At 45.2% G+C, this 16,647-nt stretch overlaps 1 protein-coding gene across 2 annotated transcripts in view; it reads left to right on the top strand.

The window, feature by feature from the left end:
- LOC135386219 (cell adhesion molecule Dscam1-like) overlaps nucleotides 1-16,647 on the top strand; it is a 139,094-nt gene that overhangs the window by 116,126 nt on the left and 6,321 nt on the right. The window contains exons 23-29 of one of the 2 annotated variants that reach the window (XM_064616035.1): nucleotides 1,006-1,160; nucleotides 2,203-2,313; nucleotides 6,999-7,196; nucleotides 9,543-9,851; nucleotides 12,389-12,559; nucleotides 14,853-15,020; nucleotides 16,274-16,362. In XM_064616035.1, coding sequence (XP_064472105.1) covers nucleotides 1,006-1,160; nucleotides 2,203-2,313; nucleotides 6,999-7,196; nucleotides 9,543-9,851; nucleotides 12,389-12,559; nucleotides 14,853-15,020; nucleotides 16,274-16,362 — 1,201 coding nt within the window. Of the gene's footprint in view, nucleotides 1-1,005; nucleotides 1,161-2,202; nucleotides 2,314-6,998; nucleotides 7,197-9,542; nucleotides 9,852-12,388; nucleotides 12,560-14,846; nucleotides 15,021-16,273; nucleotides 16,363-16,647 lie in introns of both variants that reach the window. The other variant, XM_064616033.1, reaches the window with a different exon arrangement.

Here is a 16,647-nt window from a genome sequence, read left to right as displayed (position 1 = left end):
CGAATTAACTCCAACAGGTTCGGTTTCTCCCAGGTCCAGCGAAATAGTTGCTTCTCATCTTTGCTTAGGTTCCATCATTGTTCCCCCTTGCCTTTAAGGTACAGATGCCAAAAAATTACAGCCACCCTGCTCACTCTGTTGCTGTAAGTCGTCCTCTCTAAAAATGTGCGAAAGAATTTGAAACTTCGCTCCGTCTTCCTTTTGTCGACTCTTCGGTGAATATTTAGAAGATGGCGCGGATGTCGTTGCCAGTACACCTCGTGGTGGATACGCTACGGAAAAAGAAGACAAAAAGTTACAAAAGACAAAAGTGTGGAACTATTGCAGCTTCTAGTCCCCTAGAGTCGCAATTCCAATTACTCTTACTTTTCTTTACTTTTTTTACTCTTGCTCTTTCCTTGACCATGAAATTTACTCCCCCCCCCCCCCCTTGCGCGCATTTAGTTCAGAAAAGTACTGATGGTTTGGCAACGCGTCTAACTCCAAAAGTGACAAACATCGCCGCTGTTATTAATTTCATTGCTTTATTTAGTACACGCCGGGGCCACACTTTGCTCACTGTTGCATTATCAATGACGCTGAACATGGTATGCGCTCCAAGACGGTCATGCTCTACAAGAGCATCTCTTTACGTATTTGTTCTATCATAATTGGACATTAGAACGCCGTGTCGTACTACTTCCACCTTTTGAGTGGTGGCAATGCAATGCTTATACGAGCGCTCGTACTCTGTCCCAATAACAGTCATTACAGCTCTTGGAATTATTTTGATCTACATGAGTAATGTGGCGTGGATGTTTTGCAGCTGCTTTAAACGTCAGATACATAAAATTAGGTACATTAGGGACATCATTATAGGTTGCTCTCCTACTTGATGACAATGCACACATAAAATTCCCGTAAAGGATATGCAGCACCTTACAGCTGCGTGTGTGCGTGTGTGTGCGTGTGCTAAGCATGCGTAGACTGTTTACCAGCTTTTCTTCTTTTCTTTTTGCTCAGCAGAGATCGTCCGGTGTCGGACAGCGAACGGATAAAGCTCCTGCCGTCTGGGACCCTTCGAATCGACAGCATAGAGCAGGACGACTCTGGAAACTACAGCTGCGTCGTCCACAACCTCTACGGCAGGGACGCCATTCTCTACAGTGTCTTTATCGCGGGTGAGCATTATCCACATGAGGACACCTGCTACTTACTAGCTGAATAACGTATAATACACTCTTAAAGGACCACTGGGAGCCGAGAGAGGGGTCTTATTCTTTTTGCTCCGGAGTGTCCTGCGATGAAAAAAAAAAAAGAGCTCCTGCGAAGGAATAACAGGCGCAGGTGACTTCGTTCTTTGGGCGAGGGCAGTACTATTATTGAAATGTGATGCGGGCAAGTATCGTGCTTGTCTCATCCTACAGATGGCTATACAAAAAGAAAATGAACGGGTGCGCGTGACATGGAGCGCGCGTGACATGGAGCGCGCGCGCAAAGGCCTCTATTCACCTTCGAAAAATCCTCCACTCTTGGAAAGAGCGTATCAGGGAATGAGGGAACGTGGTGACGTAGTGTGGACCCCTGGCGTGGGACTCATGCGTGAGCTGAGGAGAAAGAAATAAAGAGAAAAAGCACGTGGACCCTTCGACGTCCGGTCGTCTACGGCCGCCTACTGTTTTTTTCTCTCTTTTTTTTTTGTAAATTTGATTGCGCAGCGAAAATATTTTGCATGGTGACTCACGATGGGCAGCTCTGCGAATGAGGCAGGGTTTCGAGCCATGTTTAAAACTGTGACACTTTTATGACACATTCTAAGCATCACTTTTGATTTAGTCAAGCATCAAATATTGACATGTGTCACAAGATTCGTGCTCTCAAGCGTCACGCTTGTCACAAACGCGGAATGTCACGGGCTCATACGTTCAAAGGTTCATAAAATAAAAAAAAAGAACAGGGAAATCTCCTGTTAGGAACGCTGCAACAGAAATCACACCGCGCAACAGAAAGAAGACAGCAGATTTTATTTTCAGTGTCAACTTTCTCGTTTTCTCACGTATGCGAAATAAGGTTGTGTTGAGAAAAAAAAATAAAAGTTCACTCTTTTTTCTGCTTTCCGAACATTGCGGCACGCAGAGAACTCATCACAAACATGTAAGTAATCGAAAGAGCGGGAATCATCAAAGCTGGAGACCAACGACATAATAACAACTTCTTCCACAGCTCCCTTGAGGCCGTCGTCACTTGTGGTGCTCTCGACGAGCTTCAAAAGTATTACGCTTTCCTGGCAAAGCAAGATTGCGCTTGATGGCTCCAGCGCGCCTTTTGTAAAAGGTGAGTGGTTGCACGCGTTCTCTGTATTACACTCGTAGAGCACTAGCCTCATCTGAGCTAGTAGCAGTTGATACAAAGGCACTAGCAGTCGGACTCGAACTTTGCTGGTGCCTTTCCATCGAGTGTCATTATTTAATCGACGCACGATAATGCACGTTGTGTGGCTTAAGTGCTGAGACTGTCTTTATTTGTTTCATTGTCTACGCTAGAGAACAGTACTTCGCGCTCAAAGCAGACCAGTGACTAGAACGCGCGACGCCGTTTTCACTCCTCGTTTGAGTAGACAACGGGGGTGTACGCCTTTTCTGTGACCGTTGACGTAATATTTGAAGTGTCGCAAAAACGTGCACGGCTCCCACTTTCAGCAAATCTGGTGAGAGAACGGTATGGTTCGATATGGCGGTCGGCTGGGATCGTCGATGGAATTCTTTTTTCATAGAGTGCAGATGGCAGCATCGGCGAACGAACCCCCAGTTTTTACGTATTTCTAATGCGCCACCGGAAGTATTAGCGAAAGACGAGATATATTGCTTGTTCTCGAGCGTTTCGTCGTCAGTAAGCGTCGCGTACACTCTCAAAGCAGAACTCCTATAGCCTCCCTTTGTTCCGAATGATGATTTCTCTCTATTGATTTATCGGAAAGGGAAGGCGTATACTTTTTTGTGGCACACATACAGTCATATTAATTGTTACAAAAAGGTGTATGCCCCGCGCTTTCCACAGAACAGGAGAGAGAAGGGCATTAATTCTGTTTTAAGATTTAGTATTTCGTGACCCCGGCCTGTACGAGGACTTATGTCACATCCGCATACTTGCACTACGTGCCTTGCAATGCGTACCGTCAATGTGGCGTTAAGTGACAAAGCAAAGGAGCTTCGAAAGTAATTCCCAAACGGTTGGTGTCGCTGCTGGTCACTTATAGTGGTCACCCAAACTCACCACATATCTTTCCCCACTTGTGTGTGCTATAGAAATCGAAGCTGTAATTATGGTGCAGTAGTGGACGGTGCTTTTGCACACTTTTACTAACGAAATGGTGTACCATGAAGCAAGCAATAATTCAAATGTACTACTTTACACATAGAATTCGCGGACAGCAATTATTTGCGAATTGCTAGACATAAACAGCGAGTGTAACTGTTCTTTTAAAGCCCTGAGCTCGGTTTAATTTGGAGGAGTACTTCTTCAGAACATTCCATATGTACGCCAACCCCCCTTTTCTACCACAGCAGCGTACATATTCCAATATGTATATATATATATATATATTAATCCAGAACAGCCTACAGGGGTAATTAGATGCCATCAAATAACGTACGCTTCATTTCATTCTTCATTTCTTCTTTTCATTTTGTGACACTTTCTGGTCCCTCGTTTGTGACAAGTGCTCACAATAGTTCGGGACGTTCGTCTCCCACCCCCAATTACTGGGTTTCCTCCATTTTCTTCATCTTTTTTTTTTTTCAGCTAAATGCGACTAAGTGGTCTAGGGTAGCCACACTGACTTCGTCGTGACTTACGTCCCCCCTTTTTTTTTTCTTCCTCTATCACATCACATCACATGACGTACACTTCATCCTGCCGTCACCGAAAGCAACCAGTCCACATCACTCCTTTCCCTTCGACGTTGCTCACACAACTATCTTCCCGACATACACTTTGCCCTCAACCACGCGCACATACCAGATTCCAGCATGAATAACATTCATTTCCAACGAAGCCTGCAACGTTGTTCACAACAGAAATGCACGTGAAGACTTTTTCGCAATAACATCTCCCACTCATCTCCGCTATACTGACGCATCTACACAAACATCTAAAATAGATGATCCCCTCTGGGTCATCTACCATCCGTTTGCTCATTTCATGCCCCCGGTGTCTTTTTCGCATTTCGCCTCCCTTCCATAAATGCCACCTGGCCTTATATTTTTCTTTCCGTTTCTTCCTTTCTTTTTTTTTTTTTTTTCTCCCGCATCTCCGTTCTCCCCATGCCTGTAAATCGATGGTGTCCATATTTATTTGCTGTCTCGGAAGACATTTTTTTTTTCTCAAAGCGTCACATGTGAGCAGCTTGCCCGTAGATCCCGCTATATACCTCGGCTATCGTCCGTTGCACCAGCTGCGCTGCCATATTCTCTTTTCCCCCTTCTTTACTTCATCTCTCTTCAGCAATTTTGTCTCGGTCTCGGTTTTATTTTGTGCCGCTTCTCAGTTGGCGCTTATCTTTATATAGTACGTTTTCATGTCCGCGTTCTTGTTTTTTGTTTTGTTTTTTCTCTTCTACGCGACTTCTGTATACATGTATCGAGCTTCTTATTTCCTCTGTGTGCGTCTCTGCTGTGGGACGGCGAAGGAATTGTTTGGGGATGCCTGTTTGGATCCGAGGTACTTATTGGACGCGATGTTTGCAGTTTATTGAACGTAATGAAACATAGTACTGAACTGGAGAGATGCGCCTGTTGGGGATCTTTTTTTTTTTTTTTTTTTTGTGGAGAGTCGTGGGAAGAGACGTCTTTACCGGCATAATGACACGTTAAATACCGGGTTGAGATTTTGCTCGTTGTTTGGTGGGTAAGTTTTGTTTCTCTTCGTTGTTGTTATCGCTGTCGTTGTCGTTTGTGTATCATGCTAATGTGATCGGACGCAAAGTGATTGTAAAGTGGTTGGAGAACATTATTTCTAAATTGCGTGCCATGTTTGCGAGCTTTTTTTTTTACATTGTTTCGTTTCCATCGTAAGATGGCGGTGACCCCGAACAAAACGCTACAAGCATGTAGAACGTTTTATTTCAAGCCGAGGTCCTTGAGTTAGTGCGCTGAAAACAGCGGTTATCTTCATTAGAAGACCTTCTAAGACAAATGAGGTGTCAGATACGCGTATATCTATATGAATGAAGTACAGCTTATACGAGTTTAGTCACCACTGCATACACACGAACTACAGCACACGTGTTTATGTACAAGTGAAGCACACTCTAAGAAAAAAAGGAGTACTTTTACTCCTTTTGGGGAGTAATTGCATTGCCACAAAAAGTAGTCCCTTTTTAGTAGTAGTAGTAGTTTTCGGGAGTAAATGAATGTCACAGAGTGAAGACCGCATTTCACGCGCTGTTGTAAGAGTCCCAGGTACATAATTGGTGCGCATGCATGAAGATACTTTGAAACAAACCGTCAACCGTGATCTATCGAGTGATATAAAATCTTGCCCCATACTAGGGCACAATTTGCGAAGAAAGATGCGCTAACTGTTTCTTACTGTGTGTGACTGGAAAATTGCTACGTTGTGTAAGTTATACAGCCTTATGTCGTTCAAATTGACCAAGCGCACATATTTACGTAGACTGTTGCATTCAGGAGACCATTCGCGAAGTTTAGTGACAATTTGCAGTCCTGGGGAGTAAACGTCGGGACTAAATGTTGGGTTAGGGGACTAAAATGGGGAGTAATTGCAGACTAGGGGAGTAGAAGCTGCAATTACTCCCCATTTTACTCCTTTTTTTCTTAGAGTGCACATGAATCTTTTGTGGCAAATTATATAGTCTTCATTCGGCTTATTCTATTAAATCTGCAAACCTAACGTACCTCACTATTACGAGATATGTCATCAGTAAGGTTACGTCCAAGGCCATGTAATGGTCTTCTCTTATAAATATGCCAGTGTGTATAATTAATATAAGCACGTTTCAGATTCGCTAAACTTACACGGCGACATGTGTATTCACTTCGTCGTTTCACTTACTTAACAAAAAAAAAAGAAAAAGGTAAAGGACAACAGTACAAATGTATGACGCAAATAAGCCATCTCCATTTTTTCTTTTAAAAATCAATCAATCAATAAGCCGAGGGTGTACAGTGATGGACAAAAGTTTACCATTCCGGCGCATTCCTTCCTCAGAATGACACGCTGGTAGCCAATGGGACTGTACCGACTTACAGACATGTGCCTAGGTAACCCAGTCACCCGTTTGCAAGTCTGTAAGGTACCATTCGCTCCCAGCGTGTCACTGTGAAGAAGGAATGCGCCGGAGTGTGTTCTGTAAACTTCTGTCCAGCACGGTACTCGTTATTCGGCGTTGACAAAACGCACCGCCACACTCTAAGAAAAAAAGGAGTACTTTTACTCCTTTTGGGGACTAAGTGCATTGCCACAAAAAATAGTCCCTTTCGGGAGTAAATGCACGGGAGTAAACGAATGTCACAGAGTGGAGACTGCATTTCACGCGCTGTTGTAAGAGTCTCAAGCACATAATTCGTGTGCATGCATGAAAATACTTTGAGGCAAACCGTCAACCGCGATATATCGAGTGATATAAAATCTTGCGCCATACGTAGGGCACAATTTGCGAAGAAAGATGCGCTAACTGTTTCTTACTCTGTGTGGCTGGAAAATTGCTACGTTGGCTGAGTTATATAGCCCTATGCCCTTCAAATTGACCAAGGGCACGTAGACGGTTACATCCAGGAGACCATTCCCGAAATTCAGTGACAATTTGCAGTCGTAGGGAGTAAATGTCGGGACTAAATGTCAGGTTAGGGGACTAAGATGGGGAGTAATTGCAGACTAGGGGAGTAGAAGCTGCAATTACTCCACGTTTTACTCCTTTTTTTCTTAGAGCGCACACTGGCACCGTTGATTGCGCCGCAAGTGTGAACGGACCTTTATACTGTCACATTTCATTCTTTCAGAATACGAGCTGCACTACAAACGACAGCAGGGTGAATGGGATATGGTTCGCTTCTCTCCCGAAAAAGGAAACGGGACGCAAGTGCACGAGCTCGGCGCGTTATTCTGCGGTAGCCAGTACCACCTTTACCTCGTCGCCGTGGGTGATCGCGGTCGGAGTGACCCCAGCGACACTGTGTTCGCAAGGACGAGGGGAGGCAGTAAGTATTTCGTGTGCACCTGAATGGGGACTTTCAACAGAGAAGAAAATGTAACTACAGGGTGTTACTCTATAAAAGTCTACCCATGCCGCCATGCCGTACTCGCCAATTACTCAATGCAGGTGGCACATTGTGCGATCTTCATATAAAGCTCATAAGGACATTTAATCTTGGTGAATTTCGAAGTGATTAAGCGCCGCAACACGAAGTTATAACTCAAAACGTGAAATACCCGTAGTCAAAACAATCAAGATGGCGGCGTTGAGAAGAGCACTTGCCATGCTGCTCCCCAGACGACGACGTGTCGCATATCCTGCTAGCCGGATGGAACTGCAGTTTTCATTTCGCTTTCGTGTAACTGTCGTATTTTGCTCAGAAGTAAGCAACGTGAGGTACGAAAAATGCCGACGTACTCAGCAGACGACACCCAAAAGGGATGTCGTCTGCTTACTGAGAGGCGCCATCTTGGCTGTTTTGCCTACGGGAACCTCACGTTTTGTGCTATAACTTTGCATAACGGTGCTCAATCACTTCGATATTTGCCATGGATGAATGTCCTTATGAGGTTTATACGTAGACAACACATTGTACCGCCTGCATTGAGTAATTGGCGAGCACGGCATGCCGACGTGAGTAGACTTTTATAGGGTAACACCCTGTATATAGCCTACCGGGTACATAATGTCGCTATTTAGTGATTATTGAGAGTGTTTTGGATCGCAAACTGACAATCGTAACATTAGGGAGATAGGTTTATAGCGTCAACCAGCACGTGACACCCGTCCACGTGGTCACGTGACATGGACGCGGCATTGCCCTATAAATCTACCGCATTTGGGGACGTTTAGCACAATACCCAAAGACGCAACGAAACTGTTGTAATTTCAGCCAGGAGGGGGTCAAAAACCAGGACACGTTCTAAGACGACTGTCTACGTGTTTATTCCCGAGAAAAAAAAGAGAACAGACAACAGGCCACGCGCTCGAGCTTCCTCTTCGTCGTTACCGTTGCCAAGAAAAACGACGATGCAAAATATATTCGACATTACAACACAAATTTTATATCACGGAATGTTTTACAAGGCACCCCGAATATGCTGCATAAAATGGAGCCTGAAGGGTGGTAATTACCGTCAAAAATGAATTTTTAAACGTGGCGCTTCTGACAGGATTCCTTACGGGCCCTTTTCTTCACTGTTTCCTTCTGTTGATGGCACTACTGTGTGTGCCCAAATTCCCCCAGATGGAAACAAGCCCCCGAATATTTCTGTCGGCGACTGCGACGGACCACGGCTTTATGCCACGAGCACGTGACAGGCTTTGTTCTTGTGCGACGAGGCGTAACGCAAGGGCATAGGACAGAAGCCGCCTCCGAGCCTCTCCTCCACGTTCTTCTTTCCTCCCGTACCTGCTTACGTTGAATGGGTGCCTGCATACGTTGCTTGCGTAGCGTTGGGTACGCTCGCAGACAGAAGCGTCGACCAATCATGGGCGTACCATGCGGTGACACATGACGTCATTGGTGACGTATTCCGACCCAGTGATTACAGTGTCAAGTTTCTTCGCATGAGGCTCCGCCACTGCTCGCCGTGGCGCGTATCCGGATCGATCAGCTTCGCATTACTTCGCTATACTTCGTTACTAAAATTCTCGCGTGAGCAAACCGTTCGCTTGCCGAATTGCCGAACGTAAAGCTTTGGTTGTGTGTTCTGGAGCATATCTTCTGTCTAACAAAAGCCAGAGAAAATAAGAAGTTTCATAGTCCCTTTATGGTGGTCATTTTCCTTCCATCCTTGTTTCTCCAACCACGTACGACAGAGGGGGATTCTGTTTAAACCCAGTTATGTATCTTTTATGTGAGTATGATGCACCTTGCACCTAGCTTCAATTGATACATCAGCGACTCTTCTCAGCTAACCATAGCTGAGATGGCTCAACGTAGATTCAATATTGGATGTATCGATTCTAGATGTATTTTTCTACTGCTTCATTAGATTAGAATTCTTGTTCGAGGCGTCTTTATCGGGTGTGTGACCACAAAAGTGAACGAGGCACCAAATGCGACTTTTTGTCATCTTCTGGGCGCTGTAGGAAAGTTTCGAAGGCCCACACTGAAAGTGTAGCCTCATTATGCACTCAAGAAGACACTGAAATCTACCAGTTCAAAGTTTAAAACGTACTTCACGCGAATTGAGCAATCTCCTCGCGGCGCTATACGATTTTAAACATGTAATAGGGAACACCACACAGGCTCAAAGGTGTTGCGCGATCCCAAACTTCCGCCCCTACGCTATGCCCTGTGAATGTACGAAGCCACGTATCCCACAACACGGGCGCTCTTTTCCAGTCCCCTTGGCTCCTAAGCAAGAAACATTCCTGTGGGCGAACGCCACTTCGCTCACTATGCGACCGGGCACGTGGAACGAAGGCGGCTGCCCCATCACCCACCTCTCCGTGGAGTACAGGGCACGAGGTCCCGGACCGGGGCCCTGGCTCGTCGCGTCTAGGGCGCTCACTCCTCGCGAGGGCCCCATGACGCTGCACGACCTTCGGCCAGACACGTGGTACAGCGTCCGCGTGACGGCATTTAGCGAGGCTGGGCCCACGGTAGCGGAGTATACCGTCCGTACGCAGTCAATGCCTCCTGCGCCACATGGTGAGCATTTTTTCTCTCCTCTTTCAAGCAGACTTGTGCGTATTTGGAGTATTGTATTTAAAATACTGTATTTTAAATACAATTTGCGGTATTTTGGTACTCTACTCAATACTTTTTGTTTTGTGTATTTGTACTCTATTTAAAATACATTTTATGGTATTTTCTACTCAATACTCTAATTACATATTTTGGATCTCCCTCTCAGACTTTCTGTGTCTTGTCTTTCCATTATCTTGCTTGTTCAGTGGAAATTTCCTGACTCCCTTGGACTTGACCCGGACATTGGCCCTTCTTGGAAGTCCCCATTTAGAGATCTTGCCCCGTGTGTACTAATCCTTGGCCAGTCACGGTTCTATTATGTGTGCCCTGACATGGTGATGCCGAATTCTGACCTCGCCTAGCAGGGACATGCTAGAAGTTTGCTTTGTTCTGGGTCACATATATTTAGTGGAGTCATGTGGTATCTCTTTGTCATCTTTTTGGGACTTGTGTTTAGATGACTCCTATCACACAGCGGCGGTTAGCGTAGTGCGCGGGGTTTAGGTGATTCATGTCACATAGCGGCGACTTGCCGCATTTGACCAGTGACCGGTGACTTTTTGCGATCAAGGATAAATAGTATCTTAATTGTATTTCAAATACTTTTTTGAGTATTTGGTACTCTATCTTAATTACATTAATTTTCATGTATTTATACTTTATCTTAATTACATTCTAACGTCAGTATTTATTATCTTATCTTAAATACATTTTTGAGTATCTTGTACATGTCTGCTTTCAAGTATGAATCGATCAATAAGAGTTACGATTAAATTGGCAGGAGTCGCAAGCCGTCAGCGTGGTACTACACGGGGTGTCTTTTTTTTCGATACAGATTTTTCATTAAAAAACTATAAGGGCTATCGACATCCTCTTTTCACTTCTATCATCTCTAGGCCGACGGGCGTTCTTGGCCATCTGTTGCAAAACCGTCGAATGACTAATTACCTAAAAATCCTTGATTAACTTTTTAATCATAAAAGCTACGAAGTTGTCCCAATGAGAACATGTGTTCCCTTTTGTCATCTGATATCGTAGCCGTTTTCAGAACAAAAATCCGTTCGATAGATCGTCCGCAAAAAATTCGTAAAGTTACACATTTTTTTCTTTATTTTGTTCATTGCGCATCTTCGAAGGCGCGTCTTTCCTTCACCCCCAATGTGAGAGGGTGAAAGAGCACACTATCGCCTCTTGCATCTTGGAAAAGATTAAAAGAAAGCAGAAAATATGCAACCCAAGATAAGGGCAGTTCCGATAGCATCACCCGATACGTGGTTTTTGTTTTGTTTCCGCAAGTTAAAGCCACCCCAAACAGCACAATGTACTGAAAGTCGGGTGCAACAGGGGTGGACGGTATGTGTCTTATCAGTGTTCTTTAGTTTCACGAGTTTGTTCAAGGCCTTCCACCTACCCGTCCACCCCTATTGCACTCGACTTTCAGTACATTTTGCTGCTTGGTACGGTGTTAAAGCTCATCTTCGACGCATGAGGCGGCACTGTGCTCCTTCACCCTCTCACATTGGGGGTGAAGGAAAGACGCGGCTCCGAAGATACGCAATGAACAAAATGAAGAAAAAGATGTTCCTACCTAACAGATTTTTGTTCTGAAAACGGTTACGATATCAGGTGACCCAAAGGAACAGATGTTCTCATTGGGACAACTTCGTAGCTTTTATAATTAAAAAGTTAATTAACGATTTTTAGGTAATTAGTGATTCGACGGTTGAACAACAGATGACCAAGAGCGTCCGCCGGCCCAGAGATGATAGAAGTGAAAACAGGATGTCTAAGGCCCTTAGTTTTTTAATGAAAAATCTGTATCGAAAAAAAAAGACACCATGTACCACTTGGTATAGTTTGCTACTACAGTTGATAGCACAGTAGTTAGCTGTAGAGCATTTTCCTGTGACTTTAGAATAGATCTTGACATGTGGTTAGATCATTACAATCATGAGCCTCGAAATTCAGGAAATTATAGATTTTCTAGTAGTATCAAGTTCAGCACTGTCCTTTAAAGACCTGCTTCTATAAGTATCTGTTAGTTTCTCTTCATTAATCTAATTGCTTCATTAATTTAAATTGCTGAATGTAACTAATATGAAGTTAGCTATAGTATAGTAGTAGCTAGCTATACACTATTAAAACGGACCTTCACCACATAGCACGCTGAAGGCCAATCATTGCACCGAATGACACCGTTATCACTCCTCATTTGAAAAAGCGCCATGTCGCACGGCGTGTAGCACCATATGAAAAAGTATAATTCGTAGCTTTTCGGGACATGCCGAATTAAAAATATTCGGTGGGCTTTTTTCGGCATTTTTTCTGCAAATGACGAAAACGCGGAACCCCAATTATTCGACATCGAGTCATATTGGTATGCAGCTGACATGTTATGAAACTTTTTTTCGTAGTTAATTCGTAAAACATAAGCCGGTGTATAGAACAATTTATTCCGTAGAACAAAGCTAATGCGTCTCCTTGCTATGCTTCGTTAGCCACATTCCTCCCTGAGCTGATGGTGCATTCTTCCGGAGGGGCCGAGGACCTCTCCTTTGTGGTGCCTTTGGCGACGTCGCTCGCTGTGGCGGCTGCCGCTTCTGCCCTCGTGCTCCTCTACGTCTGCTGTCGGCACAGGTCAAGGGGAGCGGCCCTCTTCAAAAGTCCCGGTAAGATACTCTACGCTTAATTAAGGCGGCACACGTTGTTCGAGAGAGGCATCTTGGTGACTGCTGAAATGACGAGATACACTTTCGGCGCAGATGCCTCTTGGGATCAAAGGAATACTTTGCAACTTGGATGGCGCTGAGATACAGGACGACCGAGTCGCGCGCGCGTTCTATATAATAGGCAGTCTTAGGAGACCGTTGCTAACGTCACCGTGGAGTTATCGTACGTGCCGTAACCAATGGAAGCTTGCGTGACTCTGAATGTTATACTCGCTGAGTGGGGGCGGTAGATACAGTACTTCAAAGGTCACGTTATCAACGGTATAGTACTAACACTCCTCAAATAATGTTATGTAAAGTATGTTGGCGTTAGTATATTTTAAATGCTCTTTCACTAACCTGGCATCCATGAAGCACATTTACCGTATTTTCACGCGTATTAGCCGCGGCTTATGCGAGATTTTTTGTTTTCGCGGACGCTCTGCGGCTTATGCGCGGGTGCGGCTTATCTGATGACTATCATTCCCTCGTATTTTCCCAATACCCTGGATCAAACGAAAGGGCAGACAGTGCGTCATGTTTTTCGGAACAGGACCGCACTGCCAGTGCACGAACAATACCGAACAGGGACGAGTCCATATTCGAGTGGTCTGACCTTCCGGATACATTCCCCCACGCAGCTTTAACAAAAGGGGTGACAGTGAATCATGTCTTCTGGAACATGTCTTAGTGAGCCGCTCTGTAATATTTCTGATGTTAGCCTTTTTCCTGTCGAATAAATGATACCCGTTTTCATAGCGATAAAGTCTCTATTGATTTTTTATGTGCATCACTGGTTTAGCGCACAAAGCAGTCGCGTCGTATTACCCGCGGCTTATCTGCAAAAAAATTTTCAAAATGTATCTAAAAACGAGTCCTGCGGCTTATCTGCGGTGCGGCTAATACGCGTGAAAATACGGTATTTGGACGCGTTTTAAACTACTTGCGAACCTTTTATTAGCTTATTGTGGTGCTCTATTCGCTCCGAGATCGAAGGGTGTCGGCGCGCTGCGGAGAAACGATGAACTACCGTAGTGTGGATAGCTTCATCGCGTCGTCTGCTTTTACACATCTATTCCGCGTTCAGTGCAGTAGGTGGAGCATTGGGGAACCGAACAGTATCGTATCATCGCGGCGCAAGTGATGTTCCGGTGAACATACGCAAGAATTACGGAAAAGAAACAAAAACTCCAAACATCGGCCGACGTGTTATCCACACTAGAAAGGTGACAGTGTCGCCCTCTATAGGTCGATCTCGCAGAGAATAGAGGACTGGTCTAAAAAGATATATTTCTTTCATTTTGTATTATGAAACAAAACCACTCAGAATCTCGATACGCGAAATAGAAATGCCACCAGCGAGCGATATGTATTTCTACTACTCGTGTTTTCTTTAAGAAACAAGTGAACCTTCACACGTGTCGCTTTCGCATAGAGTGAAGTAACGTCGTCGTCACGTACGCGAGCGTTCGTCTCCCAGCTACAGCGTGGCTGTCCCGCCAGCTAGTGTTGCAGGATATGAAGTATGAGGACTCGATTGCATTTCCTGGTTTGAAGTCGGAAAGCCACCTTTTAGGTGGCGGCACTGGTGGAGCAGCAGAGTTGTCAGACTGGAGTCGGCGGAAAGCCACCTTTTAGGTGGCGGCACTGGTGGAGCAGCAGAGTTGTCAGACTGGAGTCGGCGGAAAGCCACCTTTTAGGTGGCGGCACTCGTGGAGCAGCAGAGTTGCCAGACTGGAGTCGGCGGAAAGCCACCTTTTAGGTGGCGGCACTGGTGGAGCAGCAGAGTTGTCAGACTGGAGTCGGCGGAAAGCCACCTTTTAGGTGGCGGCACTGGTGGAGCAGCAGAGTTGTCAGACTGGAGTCGGCGGAAAGCCACCTTTTAGGTGGCGGCACTCGTGGAGCAGCAGAGTTGCCAGACTGGAGTCGGAAAGCCACCTGTTAGGTGGCGGCACTCGTGGAGCAGCAGAGTTGCCAGACTGGAGTCGGATGATGCGTGCCTTTGTGTTGCTAAAAATTGGGAATTATTTTTTATTTTTTTCGCGCTGATAGAGAAACAATACTTTGCGAAAATGCAATTTAAGGCAGGTGGGCTTCCGGCAGGATGCTGAAGACACATGATTTAGTTCAGAATGACAACTTTTTGTACCTGTGGGCTACTTTGTTTTTGTTTTTTTCTTCTGTTTGTTGCTCTCTCATAACACCGTTGTCGTAAAATTTCACACGTTTATTTGTTTGCCCCTCACGGATTCAGGATGCCAGTCGGGAAGAGTCGAAGCGTGTGCAGAGACTGCCCTCATGAAGCGTGGCAGCCAAGACGTGCTGTCGACGGCCTCTGGGCGTCAGATCTCTTACCTTGCTTCTCCGTCCAGAAGATCCGTTGCACCAACGGGAAGTCCAACTCACACGAGACACAGCATAGGTAACTGGAAACTCAATTAATACATTACGTTTCCCATTTTCTTTTCTTTTCTTTTTTTTTTTTTTTTGCTTTTTAATGCCTTGTTCACCTGTCGCAAACAAGCTGTCGTTCAGGTGCAGCAACCTGTGTGTGATTTGCAACGACGTAGTTGCCCCTGAAATTTGCATGTACCAACATAGGTGAGCTCATTGGTAGCTAGCTGCTTTCGGTGTTTCAAAAAACAGAGTGAATAATAAATCGTGTATCGGAGAAACTGTCGCATGGAAGCTGCCGTCGAGGTTCAACAGTGGCATAACTACGTGTTATTTCAAACGAAGCCGTTGCTCCTGAGAATCGCATGTGCCAGCCTAAATGAGTTCATCGGTTGCATTGGCTTCTGGCTGCTGTTGACGTTCACAATCAAAGCGCAAAAAAGAAATCCTGTATTGGAGATGTCGTAGGTGCAGTAACGAGTATAATATTTGGTAGTATGAGTACAAGTATAGTAGTAGTAGTACCTTACCTGAAACCCTTCACCCCCGCCACCTCCCCTCCCTTAAAGGAGCACGAAAGGCACTTGCAACATACATTCTTTTACCGCGTGATACGAACATACTACCTTCAGGCACGGTTACGCAAAATATTTCTTTTCGGAAGCGATCTTCATATCTTATCTTATTATCTATAATTATCTTATCTTCAGACAATTAGTTTACAAGAATGTGCAAGCAACGGCGATCTCGCCCATGCTGCTGCTTGCGTGTTTTCACATCAAGTCCGTAAACACTTTTTATTGGCTGCCGAGAATCGTGTGCTAGCGAAAGCGACCTGTCTAGACGCGGGACGAGCGGCGCGAAATCAAAAAAGAAAGAAAAAAAAGGAGAAACGCGTGCGCGCGCCTCACTATTGGGTGACTGACATGACGTCACAGACAGGCGCAGCCGAGGGAAAGAGCATTTCGGACCCGCGAGATTTAAAGCTCTCTTCCGCTCCAGGATTGCTCGCGGCTGTCCCACTTTTTGTGAGAATATATATATCCCAGGGGTTCTAGTCCTGATTTCTGCTCCTCCTGGCATATTTTGTTCGACTCCTTCCATGCTCGTTTAATCCCTTTCTGGCTATAGTTGTGACGATGCCCAGTCGCGCTTGGCCAGCATCGGCGAGCCAACATCGCTACCCCCCCCTTCCCCCTCCCAACGTCCATAGGAGTAGATGTTAGCATTAAATAAGTAACAATCTGTAAAGTTCACTTGCGTATCCTTCTTCTCCTTTAGGCTCAATAGAAGACATATCACATTACACATCGTTCGGTGACAATCAATCACGATCGAATAATGCCAGAGTTATGCTCAAAAAATCGCAGGTGAGTGACTAAATTCATCCTCGTGTTCTCCAGCCGTGCTACCAAATTTTTGACTGCACGTAAACGGTCTAAAAAAAGAGAATAGATAGTACGTGCGTACTGCAGTGGCGTTCGTTCTTCAATGCCACCCCAGCCGTAGAAATTCTCTGTCTACACGCTCCATGATAATCCACAGCACATTGCTCACTTGCGTCCTCTTATAATTTCGCTTGCATACATGTGTCCATGGGTGCGCTTTATTGGGTGTGCTTTCATGCCATCTTGTCAAATGATGTTCATTGGTGC

This window comes from Ornithodoros turicata, chromosome 2 (assembly GCF_037126465.1).
Source record: "Ornithodoros turicata isolate Travis chromosome 2, ASM3712646v1, whole genome shotgun sequence".
NCBI classification, from domain to species: domain Eukaryota; kingdom Metazoa; phylum Arthropoda; class Arachnida; order Ixodida; family Argasidae; genus Ornithodoros; species Ornithodoros turicata.
The sequence above is the reverse complement of the archived record's forward strand: the minus strand, read 5'-3'. Positions and strand labels throughout refer to the sequence as shown.